Source organism: Fopius arisanus, unplaced genomic scaffold (assembly GCF_000806365.1).
Source record: "Fopius arisanus strain USDA-PBARC FA_bdor unplaced genomic scaffold, ASM80636v1 scaffold00048, whole genome shotgun sequence".
NCBI classification, from domain to species: Eukaryota; Metazoa; Arthropoda; class Insecta; order Hymenoptera; family Braconidae; genus Fopius; species Fopius arisanus.
In genome coordinates this window covers 853,017-870,903 of record NW_011887787.1, presented here as the reverse complement: position 1 = coordinate 870,903, position 17,887 = coordinate 853,017, and the positions used below count along the sequence as shown (strand labels likewise).

The 17,887-nt window shown below is 35.2% G+C and overlaps 3 protein-coding genes across 4 annotated transcripts in view; 2 read left to right on the top strand and 1 right to left on the bottom strand.

Moving 5' to 3' along the window:
• GlcAT-P (Glucuronyltransferase P) overlaps positions 1-7,952 on the top strand; it is a 40,712-nt gene extending 32,760 nt beyond the window's left edge. For both annotated transcript variants that reach the window (XM_011306582.1, XM_011306581.1), the window contains exons 3-6: positions 4,057-4,271; positions 5,184-5,526; positions 6,543-6,700; positions 7,480-7,952. In XM_011306582.1, the coding sequence (XP_011304884.1) occupies positions 4,068-4,271; positions 5,184-5,526; positions 6,543-6,700; positions 7,480-7,878 (1,104 nt within the window). In that variant the 5' untranslated portion in view covers positions 4,057-4,067 and the 3' untranslated portion in view covers positions 7,879-7,952. The remainder of the gene's footprint in view (positions 1-4,056; positions 4,272-5,183; positions 5,527-6,542; positions 6,701-7,479) is intronic.
• Positions 7,953-8,448: 496 nt separating this feature from the next.
• Alg10 (alpha-1,2-glucosyltransferase Alg10) lies at positions 8,449-11,989 on the bottom strand. Its single transcript, XM_011306580.1, has 4 exons — positions 11,444-11,989; positions 10,758-11,094; positions 10,514-10,665; positions 8,449-10,124 (listed from the first exon to the last, which is right to left on the bottom strand). The coding sequence occupies exons 1-4, from the start codon at positions 11,633-11,635 to the stop codon at positions 9,387-9,389; spliced, it is 1,419 nt and encodes a 472-aa protein (XP_011304882.1). The 5' UTR covers positions 11,636-11,989; the 3' UTR covers positions 8,449-9,386.
• An 890-nt stretch (positions 11,990-12,879) lies between these two features.
• Positions 12,880-15,240, top strand: LOC105267611 (uncharacterized). Its single transcript, XM_011306579.1, has 5 exons — positions 12,880-12,990; positions 13,371-13,636; positions 13,928-14,161; positions 14,263-14,462; positions 14,977-15,240. Exons 1-4 carry the CDS (start codon positions 12,939-12,941, stop codon positions 14,428-14,430), a joined length of 720 nt encoding a protein of 239 aa, XP_011304881.1. The 5' UTR covers positions 12,880-12,938; the 3' UTR covers positions 14,431-14,462; positions 14,977-15,240.
• Positions 15,241-17,887: the final 2,647 nt, after the last annotated feature.

Below are 17,887 nucleotides of genomic sequence, written 5' to 3'. Positions count from 1 at the left end.
GCCTTCGATCGTGCAAACATCGCTAGCGAATATTCCATTAACGCTTGTGGATGTATTTTTGTTTATTCAGGATTTAATAACGAATTTTACCGAAAGTTTAACACCATCAATCCTCTATCAGTCCCCAACACATTGAGCTCATGAAAACATTAGAATTCATTAAATTTCGAGGACATGAGAGAAATGCAATTACCTGCTATAACACGGGTTGTTAAAAATGTTATTAAAATGTTATTAAAAAAACCAATTAAATGGAGTTTATACTCAATCCTAGTATATTCGATTGACGATGGATATCGATGGGAAATTGATTATCCCATGATTCCAATAACAATTTAAAAATATATTTGATTCGAGTATTTGTTTTTTTTTCGGGTATATTTTTTTACGTACTCTTCGAGCAGGTTCACCTGATTTTTCCTGATATTCTTCACCTTCGTGGAGGTTGTTTTAGCGACAACTGATTGTAGAAATAAAAAAAGTTCTGATTGAGACTTGATGGTGGAAAAATGGGAATAGAAACTCTGAGGTGCGCCCAACACTTCCGCAATCCCGAGATATTGATTTCGAGCCGGGGAGAAGGTGCTAGTATGTTTACCCCGCCCTGAATCATCAAGTACTCTTTGATGCCACTGTGCAAGTACAGAATCGTCTGGTGGTTTTTCGATTTCACACGAAAAAATCCAGCCTCAAAGGCAAAGTGGAAATAGTCACCTAAAGGTCAGACCTGCAGGAAATAAAAATATTATTTCAGAAATATCAACACACTCAAAAATTCATCGAAATTGTCCCCCTTTTGCCGGAATTCAGTTTTTTTTAGATTTCTGGAGAGTTGTTCATCTGATCGACGCGAAAAAATATATCGTTGTCACATTTTATAATTATTTATTGACTCAAAATGTTTTGATCGTGTAATCATTTTAAAAATCCATAGAACTTCAGGAAAAACGCAGGAATATTATAGCGCGTTCATAGATCTTCATGAGTTATCAAATAATTATGAGACGGAAAAATGATAAATTTTTTCGGATGAATTCGATCGACAATTTGTCTGAAAACTCAAAAAACTGGTAATTTCAACTAAAATGGAGTTTGTATTTAATCACAATAAAAAATCGGCATTAAATTTCGCGTTTGTCTAGAAAATTCAAGAAGTCTGGATTTTTCATACTAGATGATAATTGATTTTTCAGCGACAGCCAAATTATGGTGTTCACTGTAAAATTTAAAAATCAAATACAGTCAAATTTTTTATAGATTGAAAATTCGGGAAAATTATTGTAAAAATATTCAAATTTTTTAAAACAAAATTTCGAGAGTAATTTCCCCACTTAAATTCCGGAATACAAAAGATTCTAGACATTTAAGTATTTTTTTCGGTCAATTCAGATAAAAATTGCTAGGCGTACGATCTGCAAAAAATTCTGTAGCGCCTCGAAAAAATGGCGATAGAAAACTAGCGCATTCCCTCCAGTATTCCTGAATTTTTATGGAAATAAATACTTCAGGGTTTGCGTGAGCATTTTTTACAGTGATGAACACTGAAACGGAAAATTGGGCCGATGAAAAATTTCACCGAAATTGCTTACAACGGCGGAGTTATCAAACGTCACGACGTGAGACACGATAGCAGTAATTAATGAATTCGCTGACGTGAAATAACGTAGCGAGCTGTTTTTCCACCATGCGTTCTGTAATTTTGTTGAATAATCTGCTCATTCAACGGAGAAAAACGAGAATATTCCGGGAGTAATCTGCGCGATAATTAGGAGATGAGAAACACATGATTTCGCATGAATGCATCATTATATCCACTTCCGTGGAATGTCTTCACTGATTTACCCCAAGGGCCACTCCATGATTCAGTGATACCATGACTTCTTTTTTTTTTAATGCTTATTTTACATCGCTTCGAGTCGGAGGAGACTATGTGGCTATTGATCAAGACTTTTTTGAACCTGGTTAGATCTCACTAGTCTACCCGGCCAGGAATCGAACCTGGAACCTATCCGTTGTGATACCATGACTTCGAAAGTTCATAATTAATAGGCCCCATGACAAAACGCATGTAGAAATCGACGAGAGAAATTTTTAAAAAATTAATTATATTAATTATAATAATTATAAAAAATTTTAAAAAAAATTTCGTACACTTTTAAAAAGTTATTGCCCATATCTTCTCATTTTTTAAGTCTTTCACAAATATTTGAGCGACGACCTATAAAATCCGAAAAGAATGCACAACTTTCAGGTTTTATTATTACGAAATCGTTCGCAAGTGCTACGAATGCGCATTCATTCTCGCAATTTTGTCGATTTATCGATTTTATCCATGAAAATGAAACATTAAATGAATGAAATTTCGTCGATCCGTCGATTATTGAAAGTAGAATGCACTCGTCAGTCGATAATACGAAGTCCCCCGACCAAAATCGATTCATTCGGTTTTCAAAAACGAATGGAATAACGAGAGAAAATTAAACGTGTTATTTCTGTTGTTTTTTCGTAAGGTAGAAATCACTCGGATTACATCGTTTTATCTTGTTCGCCTGTTGTCAAATTTTATAACAACTGCTGCGATGTTATGAAAACATGTAAAGAGCCCAATCGGCTATGTTTGGATAAATAAATAATAATATTTAGTCTGCTTAATTCTTGATTCTTAGACATTTGATTGGGATTACCAATAATTTTCAAACAGAAATGGACATTCTTTATAAAAGTCCTATTCATGCAAATTTTTGAGGAATAAATTAGGTGAGAAATTAGCGTGTTATCATAAAAATTAGCACTAGAGTTTTAAATTAGTTGAATAATGATAAATATTTTCATCATAAGTAGTTAGCAAGATTGTGGAAGTGGGGGGATTAACCTCGCCTATCTCCCTTATCCCGTTACCTTTCATTTTTAATGAGAAGTATTTTTGTATTCCTCTTGGTCACGTTGGTTGAGTGAAATGGCCAGAAAGTGTCCCTTTATGAGACATTTAAAAATTGTCACGCCACGAGGATTTCTTTTTAGGAATAACGACGTCGTAGGCGGTTCTCTCGTTATCACGCGGACGTTTATACCGATAAATAACGACAGTGGGATGTCGACTATGAGAGAGTAGATTATTACTCACTGGGGGAAAACTACTTCACTTTTACACTTTACGATAGTTATAATACGATTACTGGTAGTCACGTTGCTCGTATGGTCTACCGCATTTCTGTGAATAAGCATTGCGATTAAAGGGCCTATCGATTTTTCAACTTTTCGATAGTTTCGACGGAGAGAATAAGTCTAAAAGCCATTAATCCACTCTTATTAACGATTATTTTATGTCGAGAGAGAAAAGTTGGCAAAAGTCATGAAAGATATATGAGAGGGGAGTGCCCGCGCTGGATAAGACAACTTAGGGTGAATTTTCGATTATTATCTGTAAATTGAAAACGTCCCTCATTTCAAAAATTTTTTTCCCCTTTCTTATGCGCACTATCAGAAAATATGCGCAAGTTCAAGAGAAAAATGTATTCAATTTACATGAATTGGGAATTTAATAATATACTAATATTTATTCTATGTAAATAAAATATGAAATGATAATTGTAATGATAAATCAATTTTGAATCATTAAAAAAAAATGGTTAGAGCGAACCATTTTTTGGGTATATAGAGTTGAAAGTATCTACCCTTTTTAGAAAACCAGATGTAACGAAAGGTGTCATTACATATCTTGGCTTATGAAAATGATTTTTTTAAAATAACTATAATGTACAATTTCAGACAAAATGTTCAATTCGATTTTCTATATGCAAATTACATTTTATAAACTGAACTCAATCCATTAGTTATGTATTAAAAGTATACAAGGTGGAAAAAAATTTCTTTTCATTCAATTTTTTATAAAATTTTTTTTATCAAACCCATTTTTTTTGCATGCGAACTTTATGGGGAGATTTAACGATTTTTACTGAATAATATCGAGTATGAATTGGGGAGGAAATAATTGGCGACAATAACCTTCACCGTAAAATTTACAATACACCTGAATTCTTTGTGCTTGTCCCTTAGGCATAGGTACGATGAAGTCATCCATGAAGATGGGGGTTGTTGCTTTGATAGGTGTGTGCGTAGTATTCTATCAGTATCACCTGTCCAATGGCGTGAGATTCGATCAATTGGCGGATTTTAACAGCCCGGATCCAGCATCAGCCTATGGCGCTGCCAATATTCCCGGCTCCGAGATGTACGACTACAATGGCCTCCGCAGGGTTTCAGAGGAAATGGTAAATCAATTGTTACTCATTGCAATGCACCTGCCATCATCTGGGAACAATAACATTATGGAATCAAGAATTTTTCATCAATTTAGAAACTTTTAAAAAAGGAATTATTTTCTGGGACTAAAACCTATAAGCCTTACTACTCATTGATACTCGTATATTCCACTTGAGTTTTATCACGAATTTTAATAAATTCTCTTCAAAGCCCGTGGGATAAAATAATAATAAAATCTACCGAAATCCGCGGGAAACTTCCGCTCCATAAATTCTCACCCAAAAAAAAACGGAAATATTTTCAAAATAGTCTAAAAGAATTGTTCAAAATCCAGGAATAGAATGAGTCTGTTTAGGAGTCATTTCAAGAAGTTAAATAATTGTAATGATTATTTAAAAATGCGAGGTGAGAGCGCCGCCATATTGAAAACGCATGGCGACACGCATTTTGAAAAAGTGATTGAAATCATTATAAATAAACTTATTATTTCCGTATAGAAAAATACCAAATTGTTCAAGTCATCAATAAGGACCTTGATATTACATTTTCTTGTGATTCCACGTCGCAAAGTTTCGAGGGCTATCCAGAGAACGATTTATTCTTTGGATCCGTTTCATAGAAAAAATATTGATAACAGCGTTATGTCAATATTTGAGCACTGCCAATAGCCGTACCTGATAGAAACTCCCCCGAGTATTACCACTGGTTATCAAGACGAGAAATGCACCTGTTTTTAAATTTACTTAACTATATTTAACGATGCAGTAGTTACATGGTGTTATTTACTGCTGTGATCACTGCGATAACGGACATCGCGTGATAACGAGTTTTGTATGAAAAGAAATCATGTCATTGTCTTCATGAGATTGTAATCCTATAATTGATGACAATTCCCTGAAAGCTTCTTAAATCATTCACAGATAAGAGCCGCTGTGCGAAACGTGCAAAATTCAAATGGTCTCAGCCCGGAGTTGGGTAATCTCTTGGTGCAAGAACTGATGGGTCAGTTCAATAAGCTAGAAGGAGTGAGACCTGAGAAGCCCTGTCCTCTACCATCGAAGAAGACCAGCACTCTGGATCCTCTGTACATTATCACACCGACTTACAGGAGACCAGAACAAATTCCTGAATTGACTAGAATGGCACATACACTCATGCTAGTTGAAAATGTCCACTGGCTAGTCATTGAGGATGCTAATGTCCCCACTGAGCAAGTCACTAAGCTGCTTAATAGGACGGGCATCAAATTTCAGCATCTAATAGGTAAAAACACAATATTCTCTACTTGAAGAAAAGTTCAAAGATATTTTTAAACTTGAAAAACATTCGGTTTGTTTGGGAAAAAATCTATACCCCATCGAGTCGACACTTGAAGATTTTTTGAAGAGGTGCATCTAGTGTGACTGTAAAAAAGACTGAAACAAATGTTTTTTAATTTGAGGATATATTTATAATAAATAATAAAAACAATAGAATTTTTAAACAAAATCTTCCTGATTAAATAATTTGTGGTTGAGTCATAACTGAGTTACAACAAATTTGAAAAATGTAGTTTTGAAAAAAATGTGTTTAAAGATTAAATATTTGATTTAATAGATGATAGATGTTAATATTACGCGGTAATTTGAAAACTATTTGAAATACGCATTTAAAATTTTCGTATTTTGTTTCTAAAGATATAAATTGTTGAAATGTAAAAAAAACGATTCTTTCATAATCTCACTGTCGATGTGCCACTTAAATATGGCAGAAGGATATGAAGTTAAGCTTCTTCGGCGTCGAAGGCAATCCTCTCTTTCAACGCGACCTGGAAAACATCTTAGCACAATTCCTAGATATTGAATGATAATTTTAGTTTGAAGATGTTCTCTGCCCCCTTTCAGCCGAAATTACCGTATTTTCAAGCTTTCTGACAAATTGTTAATCGGATTGACGCAAAAAATATACCGTTTTCGCACTCCATCATTATTTCATAGCTCACAAAGTTTCATGAGCGCAATAATTTTTCTGTATTTTTTTAAGGGTTTATGAATTTTTAAAAAATTTTGAAAAAAACGCAGGAGAATTATCGCGCGATCATGACCTTTCAGGAGGCATTGAGTACCGATAAAATACGAAAACGGCAGATTTTTTCTCATCAATCCAATTATCAATTTGTTTGAAAACTCGAAAGAATAGTTTTTAATTAATTTATTTAGTCAGAATTGTGGTTGAAAGGGGGTAGATCATTTCTAAAATCGAAATGAAGCTTTTCTAATGTCTGGTGATAATTACCGTAGCCCCGATGCCGGATAAATACAAGAACAAGAAGGGGGCGAAACCTCGAGGCGTTTCTAATCGGAATCGTGGCCTCAAGTGGATTCGAGCTAATGCCACTTCAGGGGTATTCTACTTCGCTGATGACGACAATACTTATGATATTGATCTTTTTAATGAGGTGAGCGATTAAATTCACGCTTGAGATTATTCAGTGATAGTTTTGAGAGACGAGTGGGGTACTTAATCAAATAGTATATGTACGTGGTAGAGTTTGGAGGTAGTTGATGTGGTCTATGAGAAGTTTGTTGGTGGCTTCAATTTCCAACGCTTTTGTTGAATAACGAACTGCTGACCTGGCAAATGTTTAGGAGCAACGGGTGACGATGTCATTCACATATTCAATGAAACCTTCACCGTCTCTCGATCAACAGTGTCGAATGCATAATGATAATTAGAGACGGTTTCACAATCCCCTCGGCGAACTGATTCAACTAAGCAGACCCATTTACGGCGATAACATAATGTGATACACAAAGTTCACATCCCGATTACATTTTCTCTATTCACTTTAGCTGGATGTAATTCACTTTTTGGATAATTCCAACTATACCTGCTATGAATTTAATTAAACAAGTAGAATATGTTCACGGCTATCCGAGATCTTTCGGTATTTTGTTTTAAATTTAATGTACATCTGTCCGCATTTACATCTGTCGAACGTAATCTTTGGTTTGAATCTTTGTCTTTTTAATGTTAAATATCTCTAGTCGAGACGTTCCGCCCTAGGGTGGAAAGTTGCCCAACTTTCCACCCTAGGGCGGAAAGTATTGACTTTTCTCCCGCCTTTCAGACTTTAAGTTGACAAGTAGCATGTGAAAATGGGCGGGAAAACACTGACTTTTCACTCAGGATACACAATATATTATTGGTTTACACAATTGATTTATCTATTTTCAGATAAGGCAGACGCAAAACGTGTCGATGTTTCCAGTAGGTTTGTGCACAAAATTCGGGATAAGCTCGCCAGTAGTGAAGAATGGAAAGTTCTCGGGTTTCTACGATGGTTGGATAGCAGGAAGGAAGTTTCCCGTTGACATGGCGGGTTTTGCTGTTAGTGTAAAATTTCTCCTGCAGCGGCCAAATGCGACAATGCCATATCGAGCTGGTTTCGAGGAGGATGGTTTTTTAAAAAGCCTTGCACCATTCAATCCCCGTGAAATTCAACTTCTAGCTGACAACTGCACCCGTGTGTTAGCGTGGCACACGCAGACCAAAAGAAACGAACCCAGTGCACCACTGGACATGAAACTGTACGGTGACACTAATTTAGTTCATCTCAAGCAGCAAATAGTATGATAATACTGAACCATCATTGATAATGGACTGCCGATCATAAACGAGATAAATGATCGGGTAGATTTTCGTTCCGGATACCAACGGAATGCAATAAATAATGTGATCCAGTGCCTATGAATGAATAACTTCCTACTGTCGGGTAATTGCACGAGGCGAATGATAAAGAGCCGATTATTTCATTTCTATAATGAAGTCTCGATCAGCCAATAAGTTGATGCGACACGATGAGAACATTAAATTTTTCATTGAAAAACAAAAACATTTCAATCGATAATTAACTTTTGAATTCAGAGAATTAGTTTTTTAACGAATGAAAATTGGGGATAAATTTTTCAAGCGCTTCCGAGTTATTTCGATTGATTAATAAAAATTGATATTTAAAATACTCGGTATGTTGAAGGAGGCGTTAGACGATGATAATTGTCGACAAATGCGTTATACTCAATATGCTATGAAGGCATTAAACAATACATGCATTAAACATCACTCGTAGTGATAACACAGTGACTCCCCTCCCATCCCCTTCCCCTCTCCTTCCCCCTCCCATCATGCACAACGACAACCTTGTTCAAATTTAGATTGGAAATTCAATTTATTATTCCATATTCAAATGAATTGTATTGAGAGAGAATTGCGATGTCTTAATAAATCCGTAATAAAGGCACTTTGGGCCCGACACAATGGGTAACAGGCCCTGTCCACTTATTACACAGATGTGTAACTGTTTACCACATGTACATTGTAAACTTATTTATTGTGATTTTTACATTGAGATGGAAAACGTCGAGGAAGATAATGCTCGTACAATTGTCAAGTTTTATTGTCAATAATTTTACCTTATTATTATCGACGAAAATGAACAAAGTGGAAATAATAAACGTTAGGAGACATGTATTATATTTGTATAATACGAATTGAGGAAAATATGAGTGCTTATTCATACGTCATACTCAGTAATATAGAATAAAAGAAAATCCAAAAAGTGATTATTACACTTAAGACTTCTTCTTTGTAAAATGTAAAATAATGAAATATAAGATCTCGCTTAGTTGTAATGAACTACGACTTATCCATTATCTATTCTCTCAACATATTAGCCTAGGTACAATATCACTCTTCAGTCGTAGATAAAAAAGTTTTTTTCATTGCATACAGAATATATATTTATCTTTCAGTTCACTATGTCGGTAGTGAGGTCAATCATTTCAAATAAATCTAAGATAACAGAGACAAATTTCTATTTCTCTTTCTGATCAACTGACATAAAAGAGACGGATTGTCATCACTGAATTTTAAAAAATATGAAACTAATGATCAAAATACTGGAATTACCAATCAAGAAAGAAATTTTATTCCTTCCATAAACATGATTTGGCATTTACAGCCGCTGAAAATATAATTCCGGTGCGTGAAAAAAACTGTCAGCTGATAAGAAACACTCTGTTACCTCACGTACGTACGCAGTTTGGCATCTTTTAGTAGAAAAAAAAAAACGGGTAATGATGAAATTACCAGGATATTCTCTGGGGGCCCTCCTGATCTGTCCAGTAAAAGCTCTTGGTGACAAAAATATAAAACTGGAGGAAGTTTATGACAGCAGTTGTGATCAACTCCAGGACTAACTGCCAGGGCTTTGGTTCAGTCATATTCAGTCGCAATAGAATGTAAGGAATGACGAAATAACGTGGCTCGAGCAGTAGTTGAGGGACGAGAATAATACCGATACTCACGAGATAGAGAATCTTCGAGAGGTATTTCAAATCTTGCAGACAAGCCAATAACCCATAAATCGAGAAACCATAAAATGGTACAAGGAGATACTTCGCCAGGTAATAGCGCCCCATTATCTTGTTCCAGACATAGAAAACGTAGTGTCTATTGTCAGCTAGTAAATAAGGATGCACCAGTGTATTATTATGCACAATAGTCGTGAATAGTGCTAATGATAAACTCGTAAGGACCCAATGTTTACGGATAAACTGGAGGAATGATCTCCAGTGAGGTAGGACGTAGGGCCAGGCAAAGATGGCAAAGAAAATAGAGAAATAAAAGAGCTGAGGCACGTGAATCGTTGCAACGTGGGCATTACGATCTCCTAGAACAATTCCTCGGTTCACCATTACGAAGATTAAGAATGTTACGAGCACTGTTATGTGGCCACGAACGTTGAAGCACATTTCGCCGATGAATTTTAAAAAGGCAACCTTTCCACGTCTTATGTGGTGCACTACGTTGTTCCACAGGAGCTGCAAGTGGAAATCAAAATGAATTTTATTTATTGATTGGGATTTGACCATAAAAATTTGTAATTTCAGGATAATATTTCGGAGGAATTCAGACATAATTGGCATTGTGACTAATAGAATTAATTATCAAGAGAGAAGATGGAGAGGGAAAGATCCCATTTTACTTCGATTTCTTTACGTATGATTAATTATTATTTCCTTTAATTTTATTTTCCCAGTTCCGAGGAATCCTTGAAAGTGAATATTTCTAGAACTTGAAGTTGGAATTAAATTTGAAATTTTCTTCATAAATTCTTTTAGTAAAGAGTGATGATAAGATAAAGGAGTATTTTTTCCTTGAATCGCTTGAAGAATAAAACAGTGAAGATTTCCTGGAAATATTCAATTACTTTTGCGTGCATTGGAGTGGTGTGAAGTCCTCGATTCATCAGTGTCTCGATACTTCGTGGTGTTTGGGCTTCAATCAGCATTAAAACCCGCTCACCGGCTAATAAAATTACCCAGATTATGTTCGTCTGTCTCACGAACACTGAAAGGCCACCTGGAAAACAGAACATGTATTTTACTGATCGTTTCGCTCCATGGATGTAATTACGTTTTATTGTTTCCGTTGTTTAAGAGGATTAGACTCACCGACATAAGCCGAGACTCTGTAATGCTCTCTCTGATGTAAGAGAAACGTCAGGAGTACCAGGTTAATCGATAATACATCAGTATAATACAAGAAAAACCAGAAGAACAGAGGAGGAAATATTGTCACTGTGAAGGCAACCCCGAACTTTTTCAATGCATTTTCCTCCCTCTGAGCCCATTTTTTTGTACTCAATATTTTCGTCGTCAGATACAAATTGGAGAATGTCAGAATTAAATTTATTGATCGGAGAAATAATATTGTGCACTGTTTTATTGGGCCTAAGAGGACAGCTGAGAGAACGTAGAGGCCTGGTAGAGTTGTTATTTTCTTATCCCACTGAAAAATTCATGGATTAGTTATTTTCCCGTTGTCACTTCCTTTTTATGATCATCCATAATCATGATGATTTGGTTACTAAATTAGATTCATAATAAACCATTTAATAAATAATCAAAATTACCATTAAAAGAACCATATCAAGCAATATTCATATATGATTATGATGAATATTAAATATCATAATCTTCAATTGAAATAAACAAAAAAAAGGTATTGCAAACAAAATTCCAAATAAATTTCCACTTAAATACGGTAAGGTTTTAGGTGAATTTTTGCAACTCTCATTGTTTTGTTCAAGTCGTAATTTTATATCGGATTGTTATCAATAGTTAATTACGATAATTACCTCAAATAATGTCCCATTACAGTACTTTTGCACTTGGGGTATGTGAAATGCCTCGTCGATGTAATAACTCGGCTGCACTCGATTCAAATAAATAAATAAACACGACGATAAAGCAACAAATAACACAACTGCCGACCGCCGAATAACCACAGATGCCAGCAGATGAAAATTTGAATTTTCTACGGAACCCATTTTTATACGATAATAAAAAACTAGTGATGATTAATATTTATTATCCAGATGTTATTTCCGGCTTGTATCAATACAGAAATAATATCGATTGTTGTAATTTCTGAAACGTTTCATAGACAACTGACGCGTAAACATAACCAATAAAATATGACCAGGGAATGATTAAAAGCTTTTGATAAATGGAAGTCGAATTTTTCTGACTGAAAAATGGTTCGTTGGTGTGTCGTTATGTCATCAGAGTTATTAAAAAACTTATGCAATCTTGAGAATTCTGGGATAATGAGATAATCGGGTTATTTTTGTTGATAATGATATTGACAACAACACTGTGCCTTAGACTTTTTACTGTTGATATCAAAGAGGATTGACTAAAGTACAGGCTCAGTTCTGGGGGTTTGAGTGACCCCACCGGTATCGTAGTACCTCACCCCAAGAGATAGATGGCATCACATGCAAACCGGGGGTGTTTGCCCGTCAGCCGACTCGCTAACTAATTTTCGAGTAATTTTATGGAGTCACTTAAATTTTTTGCCCCCATGTGACCCTTAACCAAGTCCAATTAACCCTTAATCAAATCCAATCAACCCTTAACCAAATCCAATTTCGACCCCATGGGAAAGAGGGCGAGGCTGAAGGGCCGATATTAAAATATGATACATTTAACTACGATTTAACCGCGGTTAACTCATCGAAAAACTAGCCCCAATGTACCACAAGGATCTACCAAAAAAAATAGGATAAAAAATAGAGTAACTCCCCAATTCTTCTATCTAGTTATAAGACTCCTTGAAATTACGTAAGTTTTACTAGTCGGGGAAAACACAAGCGGCAGTTCTTTATTTTTTTTCGGAGAAAATGATAAATTTTACTCTTTTTCTCCCACCTGTTCGTAGAAATTCTGATAAAAAATATTCAAATATTTCAACAGCATCCGTGACTAGTCATGTAATTTTTTCTCTTCTATGCTTCGTTGAAAAAAGTGACATAATCGTCACGAAAAATTTACGAGAAATCGAGGAATTTTTACGTGATTTAACATATTTTAAATTTTAATTTCTGTCAGCTTTACTGATCGAGGCAAGCAGAAGTGCCAGTTCCGTATTTTTTTCGGAGAAAATGATAAATTTTACTCCTTGTCTCCCACTTGTTCGTAGAACTTTAGATAAAAATTATTTAAATAATTTTACAGCCCACGATTACGTGACTAATCATGCAATTTTTCTGATATTTTCCTCCCTGTGCAGTACATAAAAACCACAATAATTGTTGACTCGACAGTGGAAAACATTATTACAGTTTCACCATGGCTCCAAAATTCATAATAATATTATTAACAACTATGGCAATTCTTCCCGGTAAGAACTGAATAATAATTATCGTAATAAGATTCTCTCATTCTGGATGTCAAATATCTTGTCGATCTTGTCTATTCCCTCAAATTGAATTCTCATTGGCTACTCCTGCTAGCCAAATGAGAAATTGCTATCTATACAGATGCAATTTTGTTTATGTGACAGCACAAATAATGGTAAATATTTATTAAAATAATTAATTCATGGGATGAAAACTGAAAAATTTAGACCACAATATGAACATCCCCATTAATTTCACTGATTATGTCTGCAATCGTTTCCAAATAATCGAATTGCATTTAAAATAACCTGTATTAAATTTGTTCTATCGCGTAAAATTCACCAGGACTAGCATGTCAATAATAATAACAAATTATTTATAGAGATCAAGAGCAATCACTGGGGTACATGCTTGGCTGAACCGGAAGCATTTCCTTTTATTGCAATTATCAACATCCCTGAGGAAAGCTTCAGCATTGGGGCCCTGGTCACTGCCAATAAAGTTTTAGGACCTGAGGCGGCTTTTCCCCCCCAAGCCACCGATATGACCGTCGATTTGGGATGCATAGAAGTAGAAAGTTGCGCCGCTCGACACATCCCAGTTTCTCATTATCTTAGGAATCATTCATTCAGGACTATGATATATGTGGTAAGCCACTGAAGCATCCGTAATAATAAATAAGAGCAATTAGGTGATATGCATACGCACTGGAATTTTTCCCCTCGATTATGAACATATGGAAATCATATTGACCAATGAAAAATTGACCTTGTAGGAAAACGACAATGTGCCTCCTTCCCAGACATGCTTATACTCACAAATACTTTTTCTACTGACAAGTAGATTTTTTTACGGCGAACATAAAATCTGAGCAATAAGTTTGATAAAATATTTTTAAGATGGTGAGCTCCATAGTTCTTCCCTTTACTTCTTTTTCAGCTAGGGACACCCGTCGTGTTGACTTCTGCGATTTTTCCAATTCCAATACGTCCCTCAGAAAGCGATGATGAACTATGGTGCAAATTTCTGGGATTTGATATACACAATTACCAGGAGCTATACTGGATAAATACGAAGATTATGGATCGAGCATCTTGCCTAGTCATGAGAGGACGGATTCCTAGAAACCACGCATGTTTTTTTGATGTAAACGAAAATACAGTATACGAAAGCGTAAGCATGAATATAACCCAAGGGTCTATTAATCCAAATAATTGACTTCCACTAATTCAGTTGACTTTTCTGAATAAATTTGTTGTTTTTTCTCACTGCAGGAAAACATTGGCGGGCCAATGATTTGCGATAGATTTCTGTTTGGATTGATGTCTGTGTATCCTGCGGTCGATACAGCCGAACCGGTGCAGCTCGTCAGTAACTTAACTGGCTTTCGTCTTCCCAATGAAGAAACCGGGGGTTTTCAACCAATGCCACGTTCTCATTAACTTTTCAAACTTCTATCTTCGTAAATATTTGGGTAAATATGAAAATCTTCGAGAAACGCGACAAATTAAAAAATTTTTAATTTCAAATTTTTTTTTTATAAATTCAAAAAATTTTATCACAAGATAAAAAATAAAAAGCAAATCCTAAAGGGCGCCATATCCCTTGAAGAATCGGAAGAACTGTCCCACTTGTCCTTGAGCACTTTAGTATGTCATATAACTGGAATAATCATTTCAAACTGAAGACTTGTAATGATTGGGCTGAACCGTTTTGTTATTATTCGAATATGTCAAGCGAAATCGATGTATGACAAAGTATCTGAAGCATATAAATATTCCATCTACAAACTTATCCAAACAAGACTGGTGTTGTTCCCAATGATAACTGAAACAATAATCTTTCCAAGAAAAATCACTCTTATTCTTACGGCTGGACAGAGAAAAAAGTCCACTAAAAATTATCCTAAAATATAATTAAAACTTATGAACAGTTACCTAAAAATTCTTGAACATAATGATTCGTGAAATCCCTGTTGGATTTTTCAGCTTCCAAAAAAATCACGGAATATTTTCGGTTTCTTTCGGTGACAGAAAATTCACCGAAATGAAAATCCGATTCTGAATCGGAGCTCTCAGCCCTGAAGATGCAGACATCAATATTTGCGAGAGGACGGCGAAATGCTGAAAGAAAACGCGACATCCATCTGGAAGCCAATTATAATAATATAATCGTAATTATCCATTTATAATACAATTATAAACAATAAATAAAGAATTATAATAGTGATCATGGCCGCAAGAGCCTCAAAACTCAATGATAATAATAATAATAGTTGGGGCAATATTCAACATGGGAGATGGGAAAATGTTGCTCCAGATTTGTCCCGCAGATCTAGATCACATTCCAGCAAGATCTCTAAAATAAAAATCAGAGTTGACCCTGGAAGGTCTCGCATCGGCTCGATGATCTAGGAAGTGCAAAATATCCATAAATTGCCACAGAAGGCGAGAAAGAATTCCTCTCATTAACGGTCAAGTGCCTTCTTCATTAGTAATCATCCACAGGTTATTTAATGTTCTCTCTCAACACCCGTCTGTTGAATTTTTTTCGCACTGAGGCACCCGGTATTCAATTCATCACGGACTGTTGCATCATACCGTAATTGATCTCATGAATTTTAATAAATAATTTCACTATTAAAAAATTTACGTACGTAGATGACCACAACAACTGACCCAAGAAAGGAAATCTTATAGAATAAATTTGGGAAAAAATGACCGTTCGCTGTGTAAGAAGTATATTTCTAAAGGGTTTGATGGTATATTTTTAAAACACTCCACTTCAAGTAAATTATCCTTTACTTAATATTAAAATTCTGATAAAAGTAACTTAATGTTGATTAACAAATATATATATAACGATAAACGCAAACAGAATAATATTAGTCTCAGTTAATATTGGAAAAAAGTAGCTGGATGTGCTCTCGCCCGGGTTGCTAGGCGAACTGACTTCATCTCCACTTCCTAGTGGAGAAAAACTCCAACGCATCATTCGACATTCGGCATTTGTTTATTAAACAATAGCAGGCATCGTCGCCCAAGTCCAAATTGGTTCTTAGAAGGTTTATACTAAGGCGCCGGTGGTCTCCACACAGCACGGTCTTTGTCCTAAGCCCCATGAGTGTCTAATATCACTTCGAATATTTTTCCCCACAGCTGTATATTTACATTATTTTTACATCATGTGGATTAAAAAATTATTATCTGTCGTTGGATCGTTTACCTGAAGAGATAAAAAATAGAGTTGTAAACTAGACTAGGTCGTATTGGTGGTAAAATTTATTTGGAAAAAGAATCTCGTGTTACCATCGGTCATTTAATCCTCCATTGTATGGATTATTTATGAGCCTCATGATATGTCTCTCAACATTTCGGTTTCTTCCTTCATCGTACACCGGAGCCGGAAGACATCGAAAAATCGTTAAACTCCTAGTTTGTGGTCATAAAATTAATATCGAAAGGAAGAGACTGTAAACTGTAATCACCAGCCGTGGCTAATTTTAGAGATCTTGATGAGCTGTTACTAATCGTTGTAAATATTTATTACAATATGTTAATGTGTCCTGTAAAAATTACTACGTTAATACAATTCTTGGATTTTTCTGATAGAGGATCTTGTGTCCGTTGTTAGCGAAAATTACCGGTTTTCTGAGTTTTATGACAAATTGTTGATCGGATTCACCCAAAAAATGTACCGTTTTTGGATTAATAAAACTTAGAAATAACGCAGGATAATTATTGCACGATTAAATTAAATTTTGAAATTTTAAAACGCTATTTTTTTAATTAACAAGATGTCAGAAAGTTAAAAAACCGGTAATTATGGCTAGAAAGGATCAGAACGCTGAGAGAAGATAGAGAAATATTCAAGAAAAATTACCGAAAATTGAATTTGCATGAATTTTTATAAACATATATTTGATATATAAGAGAAAAATCTGGAACGTTCAATAAATTTTTTGGTGTGTCACCAAAAGAGTCCAAAAAACTTCCGTAATTTCCATTAAACTTTCCACTCCGTGCAATAACGCGAAATATTCAAGAAATTTCCAAGTGAATCACAACTTTTCGGAATTGATCATTTAACAAGTACAATTAACAGATAATTCCAAAAAAATAGATATTTGGGAGAGAAAAAAAAATGTTTTCGCTGTTCATGGGCCATGACAAGTGGCTCTAGACGTTGGCCAGCACGCGCCAACCAGTAACGGACAATTATATCGTTAATCTAGCTTTCGTGCATGCAAACAAACCACATAAACCCGGATAAGTAAAAAGACATGCGTATGAGCGTAAATTCCGCGGAATAAAAGCATGAGATTCGCGGAAAGGGGGTGAATAAAAAAAAGTTGTGTGTAGGGATTAAGCAATATGTATCCGTAAAAAAAATTATATTACTATGGAATGGGTCTGATCATGGTCTATCCTTTGGTTAACAGTAAATCCATGCCTCAGGAACCCAACGTCCATGACTGGGGGCGAGACGCGTCGATAGTTGCATTGAGTCTGTATATTACGAATTTTTTATGTTCGGAATAACATAACGGAGGTGATTTACATTGGCTCAGGCATATGGGGTCATTGATCCACCGTTTTTCCCATTTTTCTTTGCAAAATTTTTTGCACTATTTAGTTTATTTATAACGGCCCGTGGGAGTTATGGATTCCTAATGTGCGTGGAGTACGTGACGAATATGAAGAAATGCCAGTCGATGACGAGAGGATTACAATAGATTTTTTATTTTTTTTTATTTCTATTTTTCACGAAATTTGTTGCTACTTGCTGTAAGAACTTGAGGATTCATTTTATTTTTCCTTATTTTTATGTCTTGAACTATTTTTTATTCCCTTATAGGAGGGACTTGGGATCAATGGAAGACGAGAAAATTATTGTAAG

Bases quoted from the DNA above. Each gene is read 5' to 3' on its own strand.
- LOC105267611 (XM_011306579.1), top strand. From the start codon at position 12,939: ATGGCTCCAAAATTCATAATAATATTATTAACAACTATGGCAATTCTT. The intron at 13,637-13,927 runs GTAAGCCACTGA...CTTCTTTTTCAG, and splicing joins TCAGGACTATGATATATGTG to CTAGGGACACCCGTCGTGTT. The intron at 14,162-14,262 runs GTAAGCATGAAT...TTCTCACTGCAG, and splicing joins AAAATACAGTATACGAAAGC to GAAAACATTGGCGGGCCAAT.
- Alg10 (XM_011306580.1), bottom strand. From the start codon at position 11,635: ATGGGTTCCGTAGAAAATTCAAATTTTCATCTGCTGGCATCTGTGGTT. The intron at 11,095-11,443 runs GTAATTATCGTA...TGAATTTTTCAG, and splicing joins GTAATGGGACATTATTTGAG to TGGGATAAGAAAATAACAAC. The intron at 10,666-10,757 runs GTGAGTCTAATC...TCTGTTTTCCAG, and splicing joins CAGAGTCTCGGCTTATGTCG to GTGGCCTTTCAGTGTTCGTG.